The 22,450-nt window shown below is 37.3% G+C and overlaps 1 protein-coding gene across 1 annotated transcript in view; it reads left to right on the plus strand.

Moving 5' to 3' along the window:
• Nucleotides 1-22,450, plus strand: part of AFG2A (AFG2 AAA ATPase homolog A) — a 240,428-nt gene that overhangs the window by 64,229 nt on the left and 153,749 nt on the right. The window contains exons 12-14 of the mRNA XM_070417201.1: nucleotides 4,928-4,981; nucleotides 6,607-6,686; nucleotides 19,441-19,567. Coding sequence (XP_070273302.1) covers nucleotides 4,928-4,981; nucleotides 6,607-6,686; nucleotides 19,441-19,567 — 261 coding nt within the window. The remainder of the gene's footprint in view (nucleotides 1-4,927; nucleotides 4,982-6,606; nucleotides 6,687-19,440; nucleotides 19,568-22,450) is intronic.

Consider the following 22,450-nt stretch of genomic DNA (forward strand, 5'->3'; position numbering starts at 1 on the left):
AGAGGACTAGATTAAAAAGATAGGTGAAAAAATTTTGGAGGGCATAACTACCCCACTCCCTAAATATGGGCTGCATATGGTTATGACTTCCTTCCAACCAAAGAGTTCAGTATGGAAGCCGGGGTGGGGAAGAGCTGCTTTCTAGTGGAGAAGTCTGGCAAATACTACCTCAACCAGGTGATCAAGGTTCACATCTTCAGTGATTAGTCATGTTGATAGTATGTGCTTTTTGTATTGTGAGGAGGATCCCAAGGAAACATGATAACTAAATATAGTGTTAGGACTTTCTGGATAAGATCTTAGAACCGAAAAAGGACATTAGCTAAACACTAAGGAAATCTGAATAAATGTGGAGTTTAGTTAATAATGCATTAGTATTGTGGTTTTTAAAAAATATATTTTTATTGATTTCAGAGAGGAAGGGTGAGAGAGAGATAGAAACGTCAGTGATGAAAGAGAATCATTGATCGGTTGCCTCCTGCACACCCCCTACTGGGTATCGAGCCCGCAACCAGGGCATGTGCCCTTGACCAGAATGGAACTCAGGATCCTTCAGTCCACAGGTCGATGATTTATGCACTGTGCCAAATTGGCTAGGGCAATATTGGTTTAGTAATTGTAAAAGATGTACCATACTAATATATGATATTAATCATGGGAAAACTTAGTGTGTGGTGGGAGGTAGGGTTGGGCATATGGGAATTCTTTATACTGTCTGCTCAATTCTTCTGTAAGTCTTAAATTCCCCTCTTCCCAAGAAAAAGTCTATTAATTAATTAAATAAAAGAGTTTTAAAGTCACTATCACAGATCTGGGCATATTATAGACATTCAGTGAATGTAATTGAAATTAAAGGCCGGCTCAGAGTGGTGTCCTGCACCCTACAGGATGAGTGGAATGCAGGGAAGGAAAAGCATGGGGAAGATTGTCGATTCCTTGCGTGAGGACAATGGAGGAGACCTTTCCAGTTCTTTATCCCTCTGTTCCTGGTGGTAGTGGAAAGTTACTAAGAAAAGCCCTGTGAGGAAGTTGGCTGGGGAACCTCCTGGGTTTGGGCTGCCCTGAGCTTGCCTGTTTCACTGCTGTTCCCTGTTGAAGCCTATAAAGATGTGTGTTGGTTCTGGCCCCAGACCCAGACCCCATATTCTAAAGAATACTTTCTTTTAGAGTTTTGGTTATTTTTTCTTTCACCTTGGGTACAGTTTCTAATTTAGAGTCTCACCAGGAACTATGTTCAGTTGTGTGCCTTTTGTGGACGTTAACTCTTTCTTTTCCTTCTATAGGTTTGCTGTCATGTGGACTTGTCTAGAGTCTGAGACCTTTTGAGTTTCTATTTAATTTCCTTTAGAGTTTTTATTTTTTAACTTTAGAAATCCTCTTGACTTCTCCCAATAATGTTGTATAATGTGCCCCATACACTTAAATTGGCAATTATTAACATCAGTACTAAATAAAGACATATACTTAATTTTATCATTGTTAGAATGGCTGTTAGGGAATAGTAACCTATTATTCTTAAGACAAATAGAGTAGTTAATATGCCATTGTCAGTATAACAAACTTCTATAGAAGTTAGATTGGATTTACTTAAATTTGGCATTTTTTGTACACTGTTTAAGTTGACATATTAAAGTTGAGACACCAATATGTTAAAACTGTATGTTAATAAAATGTTTTTTTTAGTTAGGCTGTATCAGTTGATAAAACTGCTATATGAAATATATGTCTTGATATGAAAACATCCTATTACATTTGGCTAAAATAAAAAATGACAATAATATGAACTATAATAACAAAACCTTTAGCAATTGGAATCTGAGAGAACCAAGAAAAATTTAGAAAGAGAAGAGTGCTTTCAGACTCTTAAGAAGTTTATTTAATAATAGAGAAGAAAACTTTATTATTGGGTTGGTTTAATTTTTTTATTCATAGATTCCAGCTGAGAGAGACTAGTTATTCTTTTCAATCTTTTTAAATAGAATTTAATTGGAGTTGAAATAAATATTACAGATTTACATTTATAACAATTTAAAAATATCTGTAAATGTTTTACATTGCAACAATAATTTCAAACTATACATTAAGCACCTTCTGTGTGTCAGGCATTGTCAGTGGTAAGCAAAGATGCATTAGACGGTTCCTTGTTATCTGTCAGCCCATAATTTAGTGAGAGAGACACTTAACTAAACAAATGACATAATGAAATGGGTAATATTTAGAATCTTGATGATTAATTGTATGTGAAAATTGAGAAACAAAGGGAGAACTCGAGGTGAATTGTTTTTGTTTTTGTTTGTTTGTTTCCAATGACTGACAGGTGGAAATACCATAACTCTGGAAAGAGTATGTGAGGAGAAGAAGCTGGTTGGAGGTGGGGAAGCAAATAATAAATTGGGATTTAGACATGTGGAGTTTGGGAATGCCTTTATACTGTTTTAAAAAATAAGTTTTTGTTTTGTTTTTGTTTTCTTAATATATTTTTATTGATTTCAGAGAGGAAGGGAGAGAGAAAGAGAGAGAGAGAGGGAGAGAGAGAGAAACATCCACGGAGAGAGAGAATAATTGATTGGCTGCCTTGTCAACGGCCCACATTGGGGATGGAGCCTGCAACCTGCCTGAGCATGTGCCCTTGATAGGAATTGAACCCGGAACATCTCATTCTGCAGGCTGACGTTCTACCCACTGAACCAAACCAACTAGGGCTAAAAAATAAGTTTTTAACTGATTTTTAACTGATTTTTAGAGAGAAAGGAAGGAGACAGATAAAGAGATAGAAACATCAATGAGAGAGAAACACCATCGATCGGCTGTCTCCTGCACACTCCCTACCCAGGGTTGAGCCTGCTGGTCATGTGCCCTGATTGGGAATCAAACCAGTGACCTCTTGGTTAATGGGTTGATGCTCAACCACTGAGCCATGTTGGCCAGGCTGAGATGCCTTTAAAACTACATGGCAGATGGGTCCCAAAAGCCATTGTAAATATGGATTTGTAGTTCAAGAGGATGGTGATTTCTAGAGATAAGAGTGTGGAAGTTGAGACCCAGTGTTTAAGATTATGCATCATAGATAATAAAGAAGATTGAGACAAGAGAGTCAGGAATAACATACTAAGGGTTTTTGTGGACATGTGGGCATGTACACTTTACTATTAGCTTAAATGGAGTCAGCATGGTGTCCTCAGTGTAAGTTCTTAAAATTTGTTTGTTTTCTTTCGAGTGAATGAATTATGGAGAAGGTTTGTATTATACTTATTGAGACGAATAGCTTGAATTATCTTCCCTTTCTTCAGCCTTTGTCACTTTTTTTTTTATTTTTTTAAAATATATTTTAAAGAGAAAGAAAGAGAGAGGGATAGAGAGTCAGAAACATCTATGAGAGAGAAACATCGGTGAGCTGCCTCTTGCACACCTCCTACTGGGGATGTGCCCGCAACCAAGGTACATGCCCTTGGCTGGAATCGAACCTGGGACCTTTGAGTCCGCAGGCCGATGCTCTATCCACTGAGCCAAACTGGTCAGGGCCCTTTGTCACTTTTTAGTAGAAACTTACCCAAGGCCTGGTATGAAATGCCTGTTTTCAAATTTTTTGAAGTGCTTTTCCAAAATGGCCTTCTGTATGTGCTGATGCTGGTTTTTTAAAAATTAATTTTCAAGATCCTGTACTTACATTACATATATGTAATTCTATCTCATGTGAGTTTGGGTTTTTATGAGCATATTCCATAACATTTAACTATAGTTAACACGTAGGTTAACTTGCCTTCCCTAGACATTTCAGAACTTATAAAAACTTGATTTGAATTGTAATAGCCAAAAGCAACAGGCAGGTGTCAGACACATTTAAAAAGCCCTTGGGAAGACTGGAAGAAACCCAGTAGATTAAAGGACAAAATTGCAAGAGTATGAGGTATAAATATTGCCTTTGAATTTGTGACTGATATGGTGTAAAATAATGAAACTGTAAAAGATAAGTCAGGTTTAGTTCACACTAGATTCAACTTCTGGACAAATATTTTACATGCATTTATGCTATTTCTGTTGTTTTGTAAACTTGAACACTTGATCTCAGCCATGGAAACATGCAAAATAATGCTACCCTCAACTAAGCCAGTATATGGTACTGGTAGTTTTCTTTTCTTTCCTTTTTTGGATTCCAAAATCTAAAATATTTACTAGTTGGCCTTTTACAGAAGAAATTTGCCAGTCCCTGTTTTAAATGGTATCTCAGTCCATTTAAGTTGCTATAAAAAAATATCATAGATTGGGTATTTATTCCTCACAGTTCTAGAGGCTAGAAGTCCAAAATCAAGGAGCCAGCAGATTTGGTGTCTGGTGAGAACCCACTTCCTGGTTCATAGATGGCTATCTTCTTGCTGTGTCCTCACATGGTTGAAGGCCCTTCTGGTAGTTTTCTTGATCACCCTTAACAGTGAAGCACATGGTATCTAGACAGGTGAAATGTGGTAGGACTGACACACCATAGTTATCTGGTAAGTAAAATTGGAAAAGAAATAACCTTATCCAGTCTCATTGATCTGATCTATTCTAGGGATTTATGTATCACTTTCTTAAAGAGTTAAATAACTTACGATCAAATATGGGCCTCACAGACCGTACTATATGTACCCATGCTAGCAGCTAACCCTAGCACTGTGCCTGATATAGGGTGAAAATGGGGGCAACGGGTAGACAGAGAACAAGATGTTTATGGTCACAGCCTTGCCTTTGTATCGATGTGAAATTTTTGGAACATGGAATGGCTTAATTTGTTGAGGCACAAATAACATCTAGTGAGAATAAGCATGCTAAAGGAACTAATTATAAGCATATTTTTATTTCCCCCCCTTTTCTTCTTTCATGTATGTATTTGCTCTTTCCTCGTGGTTATATTTATAAAGAACTAAACAGATGTTTTCTTCTCATGCAGGGGCCTGAATTAATGAATAAATATGTTGGTGAATCTGAAAGAGCTGTTAGAGAGGTAAGAAGATGATGCCGCAAAGTGGAACTCTGCACAGGAGAACCATACTTCTGTCCTCTGTATGATTTCCATTTTGCTTGGGTTACAGATTTTGAAATTTCCAAATCTAAATTCTAGTGGTATATTTTTTCTTTAGGCAAATATTATTTTATTATTTAAAAATGCATTTTTGACCACCTACAATATTTTGTTTTTAAGCCTCATAGTAAGTAGTACCATCCTTTAGTTTTACCAAATAAAGATTTTTTAACAACTGCCAGCATTTTATTTTAGAAATGACATGTGTATACTTACAAAGAACACATGATCTCAGAATGAGATTTAAATCCTTTAAACTAGATAGTCCTTTAGATCGAGTAAGCTTAGTATATGAAAACGCCACTGTACTCTCATTTAGCCTGTGCCTAAGTGATAGGCCACTCCTTCATATTGCGGAAGCTACATGTACTAAATTCATGTAAAATCAAGGTGCTGGATTTGGGTAACAATAGCAGTTTGACCACAAGTCTTGACTTTCCCAAGCGGAGGTGGGCCTGCCTCACATAGGCACCCTCTGTCCTCACAGAAGCTAAGCAAGGACAAGAACACACAAATAGCAGTGGAGTGGATGGTCTCCACTTGTGAAGTTACCTGAGTGTTACAGATTGGGACACTTTCTTTTTATCTGAGAAAAAATTTTAAGTTACTTTTTTCCTTTTAAAATGTAGGTGAAGATAATTGTATAAAACAGTAATTGATAATGACAGCACTATCATTAATTAAAATGAAATAAAGTGATCTTTATAAATATTAATGCTTTGGTAACTGTTTTGTATTTTTATGGTCATGATACTTGTGACAAGAAAATGGGGGCCTAGATTTCAGGTAACACACGTTTGGATTTCTTTCTGTCTGTGCGAGCTTTTTCTAACCCATTTCCACATGTCACACTCATGGCTATCAGGCCAGTCACTGGTGTTGATAGTTTGATTGACTTGTGGTATAACCAACCAATGATCTTTCAAGTTTTGGCCATGTTTCTTGTCCCGTAAACTATTCCTTTCCCATAAAGTCTTCAATGACATGAACAAGGTGCTTGGTTTGAGTTTATGAGTATTTTATATGCTAAGCTATGGTTGATTTTGCACATGTATGATTTTTCTTCTAAATATGTGTTGATTATAGTTAATAATATCTGCCACTTACTGAGTTCTTAATATGTTTTAGGCATTGTACTAAATGCTTTGCATTATTATTATTTTTTATTTAGTTCTGAAAAGAATCTTCTGATATTGGCATTTATTATTATCTGTATTTTATAGATGTAGAAATAGAAGTTCAGAGAAGTAAAGTTAGCTACTCTGAAGGTCATACAACTACTGAAATGGTGGAGTTGGGATTTTAGTTGAGATTGTTTGATTGCTTAATCACATTACCTCCTACAGGCAGACCTCTATGAATACATATTGTTGCTTTACCTTTGTGCAGTGTGTATCTGTCTATTATAGGTTGTAGACAAAATGATTGGGCTGATTATCTTGTATATAATAGATTCAGTTCTAAACAGTTTTCAAACTAAAACGAATGACAGGAGTTTTTTGGAGTTTGCTGATCTTTCCCTAATGTGGCGCTCTTCTTTCCACCAGATCTTCCGCAAAGCGAGAGCAGTGGCTCCTTCCATTATTTTCTTTGATGAACTGGATGCCTTAGCAGTTGAAAGGGGCAGGTAGGCAATATCTCATAGAACTACTGTTAAACATTAGCAATCACAGTGTAGAGTAAATAGCATTTCTTATACCAGTTTTACTTATTAGTACATTTGGCATAAAGAAAACATTTTTCAATTCATGTGGTTATTTTCTCTTATACCCATTAAATTACTTCATGAATATAATTTCTCATATACCCATTAAATTATTTCATGTATATAATTTCATATACAATTAAGAAAAAAGCCATACATTGATATCCATTTGGGACATTTGAGTTAATTTTTATAGTTTATTATCTACAGGGATTCCTAGCACTATCAAAATTTGAGTTGTTATAAATATGTGATTAAAACTATAAATAAAAGCTCAATTAAGCATAATATAATGATACAGTAGAACTCAATTCCAATACAAGATGTTATTACACAGATGTTAGTATTTCTGAATTAAATCATGTTTCCAAAAATATAAATTAGGTACAATAGAATAAAAATTAGTATTAATAGTTTTGTTCCTGAATTTCAGGCACTGAATATAATTATTTATATTTTAAATATATAATCATATAGTCACACACACATATATGTATACATATCACAGAACTATTTACAAGTATGACTTTTTTTCTCTATAAATGTTCAGAGGTCCTTTAAGGAATATGTGCAAGTACTTCATGTTGGAGAATGTTAATCTGTATGCTCTGTGCATAACTTCCTGATGTATATATTGATTATAAAAGTTCCCTGATGGTAATTACAGTGATGGCAGAGGGCACCATGTAAGCCTCAGGAGTAAATTCAATAAGAAGCATTGCTGTTCTCTTCCTTCCTGGGTAGTCTACCCTGCCTCACCGGATGAGAATGTAAACTCATTAGGAAACTTGTTAGGTGGGAGTCTGCCCTGCTTTCCTGTTTGATCTCCTGTAAATACCCACCAATCTTCTTTATTTTATGAGTTAAAGTACTTGGGCCCTTTTTATTACTTCTGAAGTGAGATGACACAAAAGGTTGCAAATAGCTCAAGTTCACCTTAACTGCAAGAGAAGAAAAGGAAGCCAGAAAAGTTAGCTGATGCAGTGTGACCTGCCACATTCATGTGATGTTGGGGACATCTGTTTTTGGAGTCTAAAAAGGAACAGGGTGGGATACATTGTTAAATGTGAACCAGATGGGAGGTAGAATATGTAGCAGATTCTCATAAAATGCTTTTGAAATAAAATGGTGTGAGAAACCAGACTTGGCACTTGGCAGAAATAACCTGTTTTTGTAGGCAATTTGGTCAGTAGGACTTTGCTAATGTATTAGAGATGCTAATGATTTGCAACCTCCAGATATCATTTCCTTTAATAGTGTTCATTGTATTCTGTACTGTGTACTTCCCTCCTTCCCTGGCTCCTTCAAATCAAGTACAAATGAATTCTGTGTAGTTTTCCTTTGTATAGAAAACTAGAGGCTCGGTGCATGAAATTCGTGCACAGGTAGGGTTCCTAGGCCTGACCAGTGATCAGGGCTGATTGGGGCCTTTCGGCTGCCGGCCAGGGCCTTCCTTCCCCAGCTGCCGGCCGCTGGCCGGGGCCTTCCTTCATTCTGCGCCACCTCCTGGTGGTCAGCGCACATCATAGCGAGCCATTGAACTCCCAGTCTTCTGGTCGAACTCCTGAGGGGACACTTTGCATATTAGCCTTTTATATATATAGAATTGGGGTCAAAAGTTATTTGACATTTCAGAAAACAAAGATGAGATTGATAAGCAAATGTAATGCTAATGGGCCAAGGTTGAGCGTTTAGAGGGATATTCTCTTTTCAGGGTGGTTGTTTATTTGTTTTTCCTAATTTGTTGATGGGCCACATTGCCTAGAAAATGATTGTTTTATCTAATTGATTGCTATTACCTGAAAACAAAAAATGAAACCTCCACAAAGGTATCTATCAATAGCTGTTTCAAGCTATTAAACCAAGTAACATTTTCAAGCTATTAAACCAATTTTATGCATTGTTAAAGAAACAGAAAAGTGGAAAAACAGAGAAAAATAAAAAAATTCCAAACTAGGAGGCATTTCTACATAATATTGGGCTATAGCAGTGATGGCGAACCTTTTGAGCTTGGCGTGTCAGCATTTTGAAAAACCCTAACTTAACTCTGCTGCCGTGTCACATATAGAAATTTTTTGATATTTGCAACCATAGTAAAACAAAGATCTATATTTTTGATATTTATTTTATATATTTAAATGCCATTTAACAAAGAAAAATCTACCAAAAAAATGAGTTCGCGTGTCACCTCTGACACGCATGTAATAGGTTCGCCATCACTGGGCTATAGAATAGTCATTGCTTTCATTTGTTCAAACAATAACATAAAGATCAAACCCATATGGCTAGTCTAAAAATGGCAGTGTGTAAGAAAGCTGTTTCTTCTTATCAAGGTTTTAATTTCCAAGTTTAAGATGTCTTACAAATTGAGCAGAGAATTATGATGTACTAGTATACATACCAGTCCTTACTAGCCCATGCATGTTAAACCAATTATTTGACATACTATTTGCTTAGCTTTAAAATAGGTGTGCTTTCAGACAGATTTTTTTAATACATACTTATAAAAGTGTCTAATTACACCACTATTTTCTCCTTTTTGCCCCATTTAAATTTCTTTGGGACTTGAAAAATAAATAAGCCTTATATTTATTTTTCTTTATCTGTATTCTCATTTAAATTATAGTTGTTTTGAATAAGATTTTTTGGGAGTCTTTATTTCATGTTGGGAGTTTGAGGAAGTATATGATCCCTTTTGCAAAGTGGCTTCCGTGATCTCCCTAACATTTGGGTAATTGAAAATGGTGTTAAAGTAGCATAGCTCTTTTGAAAATAGGGAGGAATTAAAGCACTAAGATTGGGAAGGGGTTACTGGGCTAATAATATTAGCTAACACTCATTTAATGCTTATGAAGCTATAGACTTTTAAGTGCTTTATAGGTTTAAAAAAATTTTAAAAGCTCACAAAAAGGCCCCTGTATTAATGCAAAGTAGGTTATTATACAATTGACAATTGGCTTTGGTACTCTGTTGCATCTCTAGCTACCTTAAGTTTATACATTTTTCAAGGTTATAGTGGGGAGAGCAAACTCAGCAATAATTCATCAGTCAAACTTGTCTTAGGCAGCAGTGGAGAGGTGTAGGGGGAGCCCCATGTACTGTATTGTCTTGGCCAGGCCTCCTGTGACTGAGGACATGGTCACTGGTTCACCTGGAGACTCCTAGAGCAACCTCCTCTGTCACTGATCCTGAATCAAGCTCATCAACTGATTGCCTGGTAGTTCCAAACTGCAGGGAGAACTAGAAGAGATTGGAACTGGAAGCATATCTCTGGAACTTAGAGTCACCAGCTGAAGAGACCCATCTTGTTTACTTAATTAACTTCCAGATAACTGTGACTTCCTTTGTTTGGAGTGACTCCCTTTGTCACAGAACATGTTGTGTGGCCTTTTGTTGTATTATCTTCAAACTACTAGCCCGGTGCATGAAATTCGTGCACATTAAAAGGGAAATAATTAGCGGAGATATTTTAATATTGCTGTTTGCCCTTTCTCTATAATAGAAGTGTGAGAGATAAAAGGAACTTAGTAAAATGTATATGAAAATAATATATAAATTTATTAATAAACAGTAACAAAAGGATATAACAACAACAGAAGCATGATATAAAAATGACAAAAACATGATATGAAAACAACAAAAACATGATATAAAAACAACAGTGATGCAAACAATGACTGATAAAATGATTAAACTTATTCTAATATCTCCCTGTACACCACATTAAGGGTGAAAACACTTTCAGAGTGCTTGACTAATTTCCCTTGTGATGAAGTATTTAGAACTTTAACTGTAACGTCACATGCTCTTCAAACTCGAGAGAAAGCAACATATAACTGACCATGTGCGAAAATGGGTTCAGGTAGGAATATGCCTACTCTGTCTAGAGTTTGTCCCTGTGATTTATTTATTTATTTTTCAATTTTTATTTTTATTTTTAAATTAAATATTTATTGTTCAGATTACATTTGTTCCTCTTTTTTTCCCCCCATGACTCCTCTCCTCCCAGTTCCCGCCCCACCCTCCGCCCTCACTCCCCACCCACTGTCCTCATCCATAGGTGCACGATTTTTGTCCAGTCTCTTCCCGAATCTCCCATTCCCCTTTCCCCCGCAAGAATAGTCTGTCCATTTCCTTTCTATGTCCCTGATTCATTATAATCACCAGTTCATTCTGTACATCAGATTATTTATTCACTTGATTCTTAGATTCACTTGTTGATAGATGCATGTTTGTTGTTCATAATTTGTATCTTTACCTTTTTCTTCTTCCCCTTCTTAAAGGATACCGTTCAGCATTTCGTATAATACTGGTTTAGTGGTGATGAACTCCTTTAGCTTTTCCTTATCTGTGAAGCTCTTTATCTGACCTTCAATTCTGAATGATAGCTTTGCTGGATAAAGTAATCTTGGTTGTAGGTTCTTGGTATTCAGCACTTTGAATATTTCTTGCCATTCCCTTCTGGCCTGCAAAGTTTCTGTTGAGAAATCAGCTGACAGTCGTATGGGTATTCCCTTGTAGGTAATTGAGTCTCTTTCTCTTGCTGCTTTTAAGATTCTCTCTTTGTCTTTTGCTCTTGGCATTTTAATTATGATGTGTCTTGGTGTGGTCCTCTTTGGATTCCTTTTGTTTGGGGTTCTCTGCGCTTCTTGGACCTGTAAGTCCATTTCTTTCACCAGGTGGGGGAAGTTTTCTGCCATTATTTCTTCAAATAGGTTTTCAATATCTTGCTGTCTCTCATCTTCTGGCACTCCTATTGTTCTGATGTTTGTACGCTTGAAGCTGTCCCAGAGGCTCCTTACACTATCTTCGTATTTTCGGATTCTTTTTTCCTTTTGCTTTTCCGGTTGGGTGTTTTTTGCTTCTTCGCATTTCAAATCTTTGACTTGATTCTTGCGCTCCTCTGGTCTGCTATTGGGTGTCTGTATAATATTCTTTATTTCAGTCCGTGTATGCTTAATTTCTAGTTGGTTCTTTATCATAGCATCGAGGGTCTCATTAGTTTTCGTGAGTCTCTCATCAAGTTTATTGGCTGCTTCTAGCACATTATTGCAAGCCCTCAAAATTGCGTTTTTTAGCTCCATATCCTCCATTTCTGTCATGTTTTTTTGTCTCCGCATCTTTTATGCTTTCTTGGTGCACCCCCTTGTGGTCTTTGTGCGCAGTCTTGTTCTAGTTAAGCCTTGATTGTTGTAGTTAATACTAGAGGGATTTGACCACCAGGCCGACTGCCTGTGAGAATCAGCTGTGTGGAAAACTTCTGTCCTCTGGGGAGGTGCTAATCTATCCTTTGCCTGAGGTGACCCGGCAAATGGCTCTGCGCAGGGCTTGGGTGGGGCGGGGCGGGATCAACAGGGCGGAGGAGGGAGCCATTATGGCTGCTCTCAGTCCCGTTCACAGAGGCTCTGCTTCTCAGAAGCCCGGCAGCCGCTGCAAACCTCGGAGAGAAAGCTGCCCTCAGATTCCAACTGATGCCGGACAATCCTGCTTCTCCCGTCTGAGTCTGAGTCCCTAGAGACTCACCCGGATCTGGAGCCCAGAGTCTGAGACTCTCTCCTGATTGAAAACGACAACCGCGCCCTCAGCCACCAGCCCTCTTTTCGCGCGCACCTCGATACCTTTGTATTTTCCACACTGCGCCTCCTCTGAGCCTTGGTTTGCTGTTCTCTTTCCTTCTAGTTGAAGAGTCTCTCCTCAGCCAGCTTTCCTGTGGTTCTGGGTGATGTCTGTTCCGTCTTTTAGTTGTATTTTTGAAGTGGTTGTTTGCGGCAGCAGTCTCCGGTGTTTACCTATGCCGCCATCTTTGTTCTCCAGGACCACTGTTTTCCACAACCTTGTGATTTATTAATAGTCATCACAAATGCTAGTATCACGGGAAACCGTCATCGAATCAATTAGAATGGGAGGCCAGTGTCAGATGGGGAGAAATTAATTCTTGGAATCAAAACAACCTCTCCCTCTGCAGATCCTGTTAATACTTCAGCTTCGGTAATGTTAGGTCGTAATCTTTTGATAATAAGTCTGGTACCATTACAAAGACCCCATTTACTATTGAGATTTCTCAATAGCATGATGATTGCACCCACTTTCAATTTTAATTTATGACACGGCATTCCCGAAGGAGTAATGCTATTAAGAAATTTGATGGGAAAATTTTCCTTTTCAGCATCATCTGTGGAATCAATGGAATCATCACTCAAATATGTGTGAAAATCTCCATCGAGTATATCCAAAATTTCTTCATTTAATATTTGAACATGCTCATTTTTTGGACAAAGAATTGCATGTTTAGATATATTTTTAATATTGTCTATAGATATAGTATTTCCAAAGGTAGCTTTTATAATAGATCCATTACAAATCATTTCACAGGGGATTTCAATATCCATTCCTAAATGAAAACTGCTATTAAGTTTGCCATCTCCAAGTTTTACTAACCATCCATTATAAGCAGAATCCTCTGATCTCTTATTTGTTGTAAGAGACAACTTTCTGAAACATCCCCAAACATTGCAGTACTTTAGATCACATAGCATGCAGTACAATACTGAGACATTGTCGAAAATCCCCTCCAAGAAGGAGAACTTTCCCACCAAATACAACATTCAGACTCATAATTTCTCTTAGTAATCTGTCTATGGTGTTTATAGCATGACTGGATGCCATGGTGCATTCATCAATAATGAGAAGTTGGGCCTTTTTAATAGTTTTAGCAACTTCACTCTTTATATGGAGTCTAGAAATTGAAGTTTCATTTAATGGAATCGGTAATTTATATTGGGAATGAAAGGTGCTTCCACCGAGAAGTAAATTTGCAGCAATTCCTGTAGACGCTGTGGGTAAAACATTACACCCACGACCTCTAATATAATCTATTAAAACTTTATACAGATATGCAGGTGAATAGGATTCCTAGCTGGCAGGCCACTGACAGCAAGCTGGCCACCTGTCGATTCTGTGTGGAATGGGGCTCCCTCCTCCCTCCTGTCAGGGTCTGGGGTGTAGGTGAATGGGGTTCCTGGCTGGCAGGCCACTGACAGCAAGCTATCCAACAGCAGATTCTGTGAGGAATGGGGCTGCTTCCTCCCTACTGTCAGGGTCTGGTTTGAAGGCCAGACTCAGTACTTCCATGCTCTGCTCTGAGGGCGGGTTCCTGCCTAAAACCTTGCCCTCTGGGAAACAGCTGGGGAAGGGCGCAGCCCTTTCCAAGACGACCCCTGCAGGACTGACTTCCTTCCGGTTGGTCGTGACATGATGTTACACCCAGGGTTTTTATATAAGTAGATCATCATAAAAACCCCCGGAGGTGTAGGTCCTAGTCCCACCTCCATTCTGCAGGTGAGATAGCTTAGACATTTAGATATGTAAATACCTTACTCGGTCATGTGTCACTAGTAGCAGATCTGGGATTTGAATTCAGATATTTCCACTCCAGAGCAGATACTCTGAGCCACTTTTTGAGTTGACTACCGCACCACAGATTCCAGGACTCCAGGTCTAAGTAGTTAACTAACTTACCTTTCAAGCTTGTATTTAGTATGCATTTTCTCAGTGACTTACATTAGTAATGACCCTGTTCATCTAACTGGGCTGTTGTTAGACTCCTTTCAAGCACACATGCATTCACCCATTCAGTAAATATTTATTGAATGCTATTTCAGCAGCAAGCTTGATGTTGGGGATAAAACAATGAATAGGACCTTAGGCAATTTTCTTAACCTCTCTAAGCCACAGTTTCTTCATTTGCAAATAGGAGTTAATAGTAACAAATTCTAGGTTGTTGGAATTAAGTACATGTAAAGTGTTTCCCATGGTACCTGTGATTTTGTAACTGCTTAAAACCTTTAGTGTTTCTTATAATTTCTGCATAGATTTTTTAATAATAATAATTTCATATAGATAGAAATATAGTGCTAGAGATAAAAATGTATCCTGCCCAACAGAGTTTATATTCTAGTGGAGGAAACTGAAGCATTTTGGAAATGAGAAAAAGTATTCTGGAGGTGTCAAGTACTATGACATTTAGTTAATCTAAGATGCCATTGGTTGAAAGACAGGTTATTATTTTATGTACCATTACTGAAGAAAAGTGCAGTTTTAAACTATGAAATGGTGCTGAGAAATACCAACTCCAGGAGACATCTTGATTTCAAAAATTTTAAATATGAAAAATGTTTGTGTTTTAGAAATAGAAGAAAGTATTGTTATTTGTGTGAAAGAGAAGATCTCTTCTATTTTATAAAACTAATGCTATTATATAAAAGCCATTTGGGATATTGTTTTATGACTAGAATGTAAAAGAGATGATTATATGAAAAAATGGAAAGGATTAAGTTTTCAGTTAAAAACTGACAGACTAAATAGTATCTTCTGTGAGGTATTGGAGAATCTGTGGTATCAATGACTGTTGTCTTGTATGGCTGTTTCTGCACTTAATAGTCCAGAATGGGTTTCCACTTGGAGTGGTTGGGGAAAACAGTAAGGAGTTCTGAACTAGCTTTCCTTGTAAATGAGGATTCCAGGCTTAGCAGCATTCTGAGAAGAGCTCTGGGTTTTAAAATAATGGTCAGGAAATGGGGTGGCCTCTTTTGCAGCATATTCAAATTTCAGGTGAATGCATGACTAAGCGCTGTGGAAGAAATTTTTGTAGGCATTGTTTCTCTAAATGATACTTTTCAAGGAGGATTCTGAATTGTTTTAATGTGATTTTTATGGTGGTTTTACAATTTTCATAAAATCATAAAATTTTATAGCTGGAAAATTTCTTAGAAGTCATCTAGTTCAAGTTTTTATTCTTCAGAAGGAACAAAAGCCCCTAAAATTTAAGAGAAAGGCACATAACTTCTTTGTGGCCTGGACAAGACTAGAGCTCATGTCTTCTGATTTAGTTCCCTTTGAACATCTTCTTACTATCAGGATTTGGGTGTATTTATACCTGGATAAAAATTACCTAATTATATAAAGAACATTGCTATGCTTAACAAACTCTAACAAAAACCACTTATTAAAAATTCTAAACATTATTATTTTGTATATTTCTTTCAAGTTTCTAAATTCAGTGCCTGTTTTCTGGTATGCATAGTTTTCAAATTAGTAAACTTTTAATATTAAACAGAAATGCTGAAGAAAACAGCAAAAGAAGAAATGGAAAGTGTGTAACTTTTTTTTTTTAAAATATATTTTATTGATTTTTTACAGAGAGGAAGGGAGAGGGATAGAGAGTCAGAAACATCGATGAGAGAGAATCATCAATCAGCTGCCTCCTATACACCCCCTACTGGGGATGTGCCCGCAACCAAGGTACATGCCCTTGACTGGAATCGAACCTGGGACCCTTGAGTCTGCAGGCCGATGCTCTATCCACCGAGCCAAACTGGTTAGGGCAGTGTGTAACTTTTTTTTTATTTTAATAGTTTCATGACATGTAGGAGAGTTCTATGAATATTTAGTGTTTTGTCTGTGCTAAGTACTGTAGCATATAGAGTAAAGGTCTGACTTTTCAAGGCAGGGCCTGTTGTAGCATTGACTAGGAACTGGGAATTTTTTGTTGTCATAGGACAGGTAGTTGCTCTTGTTCTATCTGTCTTGCCTTTAAAAATGAAAGTTTGGTTGTGTTTTACATCACCAAGAGAATCGTCATAGGAAATGCTTGTGTTCAGAGTAGTATTTCTTTGGCTAGCCTTTTTTAGATCTTTTTTGGGTTTCTTCCAAGCCTGAATAATGACTATGGGAGGTGTGAGAGAGAGATTTTTTTTTTAAAGTATATTTTATTGATTTTTTTACACAGAGGAAGGGAGAGGGAGAGAGAGTTAGAAACATCGATGAGAGAGAAACATCGATCAGCTGCCTCCTGCACACCTCCTACTGGGGCTGTGCCCGCAACCAAGGCACATGCCCCTGACCGGAATCGAACCTGGGACCCCTCAGTCCGCAGGCCGATGCTCTATCCACTGAGCCAAACCGGTTAGGGTAAGAGAGCAAGATTTTAAGAAACATATTAAGATGCCCACCATTTGGAACTGTTTATGACATTTTGAAATGTATACTAAATAAACATTGAAAATTCTAAATTGGATAATTGAGATGTTGTCTATAATTTAGAAATCATATGAATAGATGATAGGGCATTTTATTTTATTGGAAGAGTTGGAAAGGAAGTGAATATATAATTTTTGTGAAGTATGGAGTATTGAAAAATAAAAATCAGTGTACTAATTACTACATAGCAGTGATATTTCTGTTAGTACAGATTTTTGGCTTTGGCGGGGGGCATACATTCTCTACTGAAACTGCTCATTCTTTGCTACTGTAGTGCAAGAGGCTCTAGTGAGTATGTGATCAAATAGGAAAACAGTCGGCTGGCCAGATTTAGTCTGTGGCTGTAGTTTGCTGGCCTGTTCTAAGATATAAAGTCCCTTTGGTCCATGGCACCATATGACTTTTGAATCTGAATAATTTAGAAAAATGTCTTGACCTCTTATGGGAAAAGAGAGTTAATGTTTTGGGAAAGTCTAGCTTCAATTTTCTACAGCTGAACATTTCCCCCCCATTGTCATGTTGCCTATCTATAGCAGATAATAAAGTTTTATAAAATCATTTCATTATGTTAGTGATTACACATTTGTTTTAAAACTTTTTCTGGGAGTTGATTTCCTAAGATGTCAGTTTTATGGGTTTTGTTTCCTACTGCAGCTTTGAAATTCAGCCAAGAATATTTCTCAGCCCATAAAACATTTTCACTGTGCTATTCTCTGGCTAGCTCTCAATGATTTGTGGAAATAAAGGGCAAGGCAGCATGGGTAATGGGAATCCAAAGAATTCTCTTCACCTCATCTTCCACATTATTTACATCCACTGTTTCCTCCTACAACAAATAGCAAATTGGACAAGTATGAGTTCACCACTTTCTGTTTAGAAGTGTCCTATTGGAGGGTATCAGTAATGAGTTTCTGAATACCGATATTTTGTTAAAAAATAATGAATTAAATATCTTTACTTAGGTGCTACCTAATACTATCACAGAACCATAGAATTCTGAATCTAGAAGGATTTATATAATATCTAATATAACTTCCTCATTTATACATGCCAATGATTATGAAGTCCGTAAGGGGACAGTAATATCTTTATCCTCTTATCTCAGCTTTCTAGAGCAATGTCTTCCAAAGAAGCACCACACATTCATTTTTCAAATAAGGCAGTGATGGTGCAGAGAACCTATAGATTGGATTCACTAAGTTGGTTGTTCTCAGAATCTGAGCTCACCATGTTTTAGTATTATTTTAAAAAAATTAAACACTGGGACTGTCTTGGGGAATTTTGTGGCCTGCGTTTATGTGCATAGAAGCATCATCATCTTCATTCTAAAGAAGCCTTTGTAAGGTTTGGAATACATTCACCTGTCAAAGAGCTCTGAAGAGAATTAATGAAGTACTAAGCAATGCTTTTTCAAAAAAATTCTAGATCATAGGCCTTTGGGATATAATTAGGTTTACATGAGGTCATGTGGGTGTGGCCCTCATGGGGGGATTAATGTCCTTTAAGAAGAAACACCAGAGACCTTGCTTTCTATTTCTCTCTGACATGTAAGGACACAGCAAGAAGGCGGCTATCTATAAGCCAGGAAGAGAGCCCTCACCAGAACTCAACCATTCTGGCACACTGATCTTGGACTTCCAGCCTCCAAAACCATGAGAAAATGAATATCTGTTGTTTAAGCCTCTAGTCTGTGGTGTTTTGTTATGGCAGCCTGAGCTAACTAATACACATCCCTTCTAAAATACTGGTGTTAGTATTCTGTTTGTTATTAATTTATTAATTTATTTTTTAAATTGATTTAAAATTTTTTTTAAATATATTTTTATTGATCTCAAAGAGGAAGGAAGAGGGAGAGAGAGATAGAAACATCGATGAGAGAGAATCATGGATCAGCTGCCTCCTGCAATCCCCCTACTGGGGATCGAGCCCACAACCTGGGCATGTGCCCTTGACCAGAATCGAACCTGGGACCTTTCAGTTCGCAGGCCGACGCTCTATCCACTGAGCCAAACCAGCTAGGGCTGTTAATAATTTATTTTTCATCACTATATACTTCCTGGGTGATCTTTTCTACTTCCATCATTCCAGGTACCATCTCTATGGCAAGACTTCAAGAGATATATTTCTACATCAGACTGCTTTCTTTTATGTCTAACTCTCAAGATGTCCCACAGGCACTGCAAACCCAACATGTTTACAGTTAAAGTTCTTTTCCCCCAGTGACTCCATGGAGACTTTTGTTTACCAGCCTTATTGATTGTGTCGCCTTAATATTTCTCATATATATCCACTTCTTTCTCTTTTTTTAAAAAAATTATCTTTATTGTTGAAAGTATTACAGATATCCCCTATCCACTTATTTTTAAATAAGCAAATCTTTCTTCCCAGATCTTTTATATTTGACAGTTGTCTAGCATGTCATTATTGGAGAGAAAAAGAATACGATTGATGATGGAGGAAAAGAAATGATTTGAATAGAGTTAGTTTTGGGATATGATAATTCAATGAGTAATGAATTCTAAAGTATGCATTTTATATTTTGAAACTTTTTTTTTGTTAGAGAATATACAATATTTTTAAAATAATGGAGTATTTGGAGATCGGTAAACAGATTTTTAAAACTGTTTTTAAATGTCAGTTCTTCAGGTGCTGGGAATGTAGCTGACCGTGTTTTGGCTCAGCTCCTTACGGAAATGGATGGCATTGAACAGTTAAAGGATGTGACTGTTTTGGCAGCTACTAACCGCCCAGATAGGATAGACAAGGTAAGAAAGAAGGCCGTGTGGGTGTTGTAAATTCAAGAACTGGATCATTTGATTGTTTTTTATGTCAAATTACTTCCTAATCAGTTTTTCATTTAGAGAATACTAAAAGCTTTTAAAAAAATATTTTAAAAATTGATTTCAGAGAGCAAGAGAGAGGAGAGAGAGATAAAAACATCAGTGATGAGAGAGAATCATTGATTGGCTGCCTCCTGCATGCTCCCCACTGGGGATCCATTCCCGCAACCTGGGCATGTGCCGTGATCGGGGATGGAACCTCCATCTGGTTCGTAGGTCAACATGATACCAGTTGGCTGAAAGCTTTTAAACTAAAGGAAATGAAGAGAACAGAGAAAAGTTTATGTTATTATTGTTTATGGTTTTTGTATTAATGAAACCCTTTGAATTTCCCCTACCCCATGGTTACAGCTAACTTTCAGTATATTTCCCTAGGGAATTAAAGTTCTGTGATTCTCTTGTTTATTTCGTCTGATGGTTTTTGAGAAGTTTTTAACATTTCCAGTCATATTAAGATAAATTTCTTGCCCTGACCGGTTTGGCTCAGTGGATAGAGCGTCGGCCTGCGGACCGAGAGATCCAAGGTTTGATTCCAGTCAAAGGCATGTACCTTGGTTGCGGGCACATCCTCAGTAGGAGGTGTGCAGGAGGCAGCTGATCAATGTTTCTCTCTCATCGATGTTTCTAACTCTCTATCCCTCTCCCTTCCTCTCTGTAAAAAATAAATAAAATATATTTAAAAAAAAAAAAAAGATAAATTTCTGGCTATTTAGTACTATACTCAAGTTATTCTTAACAACTTTCCTGAAGTCCTGGCCTAACCACTGATTTCAAAATAATTAGAATAAAAATGACAATGGATTTTACTTCTGTAATAAATCCATTGCTTAGCCTTTAGTGTTAAATAAGCTATATGGGTGCAAAATTAACCCTTTCAAGCTATTGCTATCCCTCCCCTCCAGGCCATAGTTTAATGTAGAGCCAACTAAATTTTAAGTGACTAACATATACTAAATGTGTAATTTTTCAACAAGGATTTAAATTGAGGGTAATAATTTACTTCTAGAGCTTGAACCAATTTCTCCGTTTTTGTTAACATGACTTTATGAGCTCCTCCCATCCTGTGCACGTGTACACAGACTTTCAGTTATAAAAATGAGGTTTAATAAATGATCCTTTTGAAGATATAAAAGGAGCTTTTATGTGGAAAGAAAGCCTTGCTTTCGTTTACTTAGGTATTTTGCTATGTGACAAAGACCCTTTAGTCGCTACAGGTAAGAAAGCTTTAGACCTGAATAAGTCATTCTTTTTCTGATGCAGTGTTTTATAAGAAGCCAGGTGAGTTCTGAGCATTTGTGGGATCTGGGTCAGTGCCAGCCTTCTCTGATGCCTATAAAAAGGTAGGACTGTATGTGACCAAGGGTTATAGAAAGTGTTGAAAGAGCCCATAAAGATGACCTAGTCCTACATTTTGATTTCACAAATAAAGGCGCTAAATCCAGAAAAATCATCGTTTTCCTCTTAAGACTACATTATGTTTTTATATTTGTCTCTTGGTGACTTCATGGCTGATGAGTTCTAAAATTTATTGGGTTTCCTTCTCTGTAATGCCTAATCTAATAGCGGTTTTCTTTGGTTCCTTAATATTGTATGTCTTCAGTGTTAGATACATTTCTTGAAGTAGGACGTTAAGTTCTAAATAAGCTTCTCTAGGTTCCTCTAAAGTTATATGACTCAGCCCAGTTGGTGCTTGTGTTAGTTCTCTTGCTGTATAACAAGTCACCTCAAATTTAGCAGCTTCCCACACCACCCATGTATTAGGGTATCTGTAGGTAGGTCAAAATCTGGGCATGGCATTACGGAGCTGTCTGCTCAGGGAATCACTACAGGCCAAAAACTAGGTGTTGGCTGGACTACTAGTACATTCTTGTCAGGAGCTGGTACTCTTCTTCTAAATGCACATGGTTGTGTGATTGAAGGTCTAGGGACTGAATTTATTTACTGGATCAGCTGGGAGCCACTCTCAGCTCCTGGAGACCACCCATGTATCCCCTTCCCATCTTCAAAGAAAGCAGTGGGGAAAATCCATATCTTATACCTCTCATGGTTTAAATTTCCATTGCCAGGAAAAGCCACCTGTTTTAAAGTCTCACCTGGTCAGGTTAGTCCCCGTTTCTCCTCTGCCCCCCAAAGGAAAATCTCTCCACCTCCAAGTCAGCTGATTCAGGACCTTAATTATATTTGAAAAAGCCCTTGACAATAGCACCTAGATTAGTGTTTGAGTGACTGGGAGAAGGTGGTTCCACCAGGGGGTTGTGGCTGGCTATACTAGAATTCTTCCTACCACAGTGCTCTTCCGCTTCTCCCCCCACCCCCATCCCTCCACTACCTAATTTCTCTTCTAGGCATTAAGAGCAAATTTTAACTCTCAGAGACCAACTTATCCTTACCTATTATATGACTGGTGACAAACTAGCTTCTTTGAATTGTCCTTGTTCTGTGGAATCTGCTGTCATTTCAGATGCGGCATTTATCTGCCTTGCCTTATACGTCTTCAAATTATACATGTGATCTCTCTTAAAATAGAAAAGGATAAAATAATCAAAATTCCTTTTTGAAAGGATACATTTTTTTCATGTTCTTCATATGTGTAATACTTTGTAAATCTGTTCTTTAAGACAGCGGAATTGTTGATTTAGAATGTTTTGCTTATATTTCTCTCTGTAAGAGCTAAATTGAACACCAACTGTGTTTTTTTCAGTAAAATTTATCCTAAATTTTACCTACACTTGGTACAAAAGACCTTGAGAAATTTTTAAGACAAACCTAGAGATGAGAAATTATTCTTAGGCCACTCTAAGGTTTGGG

The sequence above is a fragment of the Myotis yumanensis genome, unplaced genomic scaffold (genome assembly GCF_028538775.1).
Source record: "Myotis yumanensis isolate MYYU_CA2020_CCGP unplaced genomic scaffold, mMyoYum1.0.hap1 SCAF_5, whole genome shotgun sequence".
Lineage (NCBI taxonomy): Eukaryota > Metazoa > Chordata > Mammalia > Chiroptera > Vespertilionidae > Myotis > Myotis yumanensis.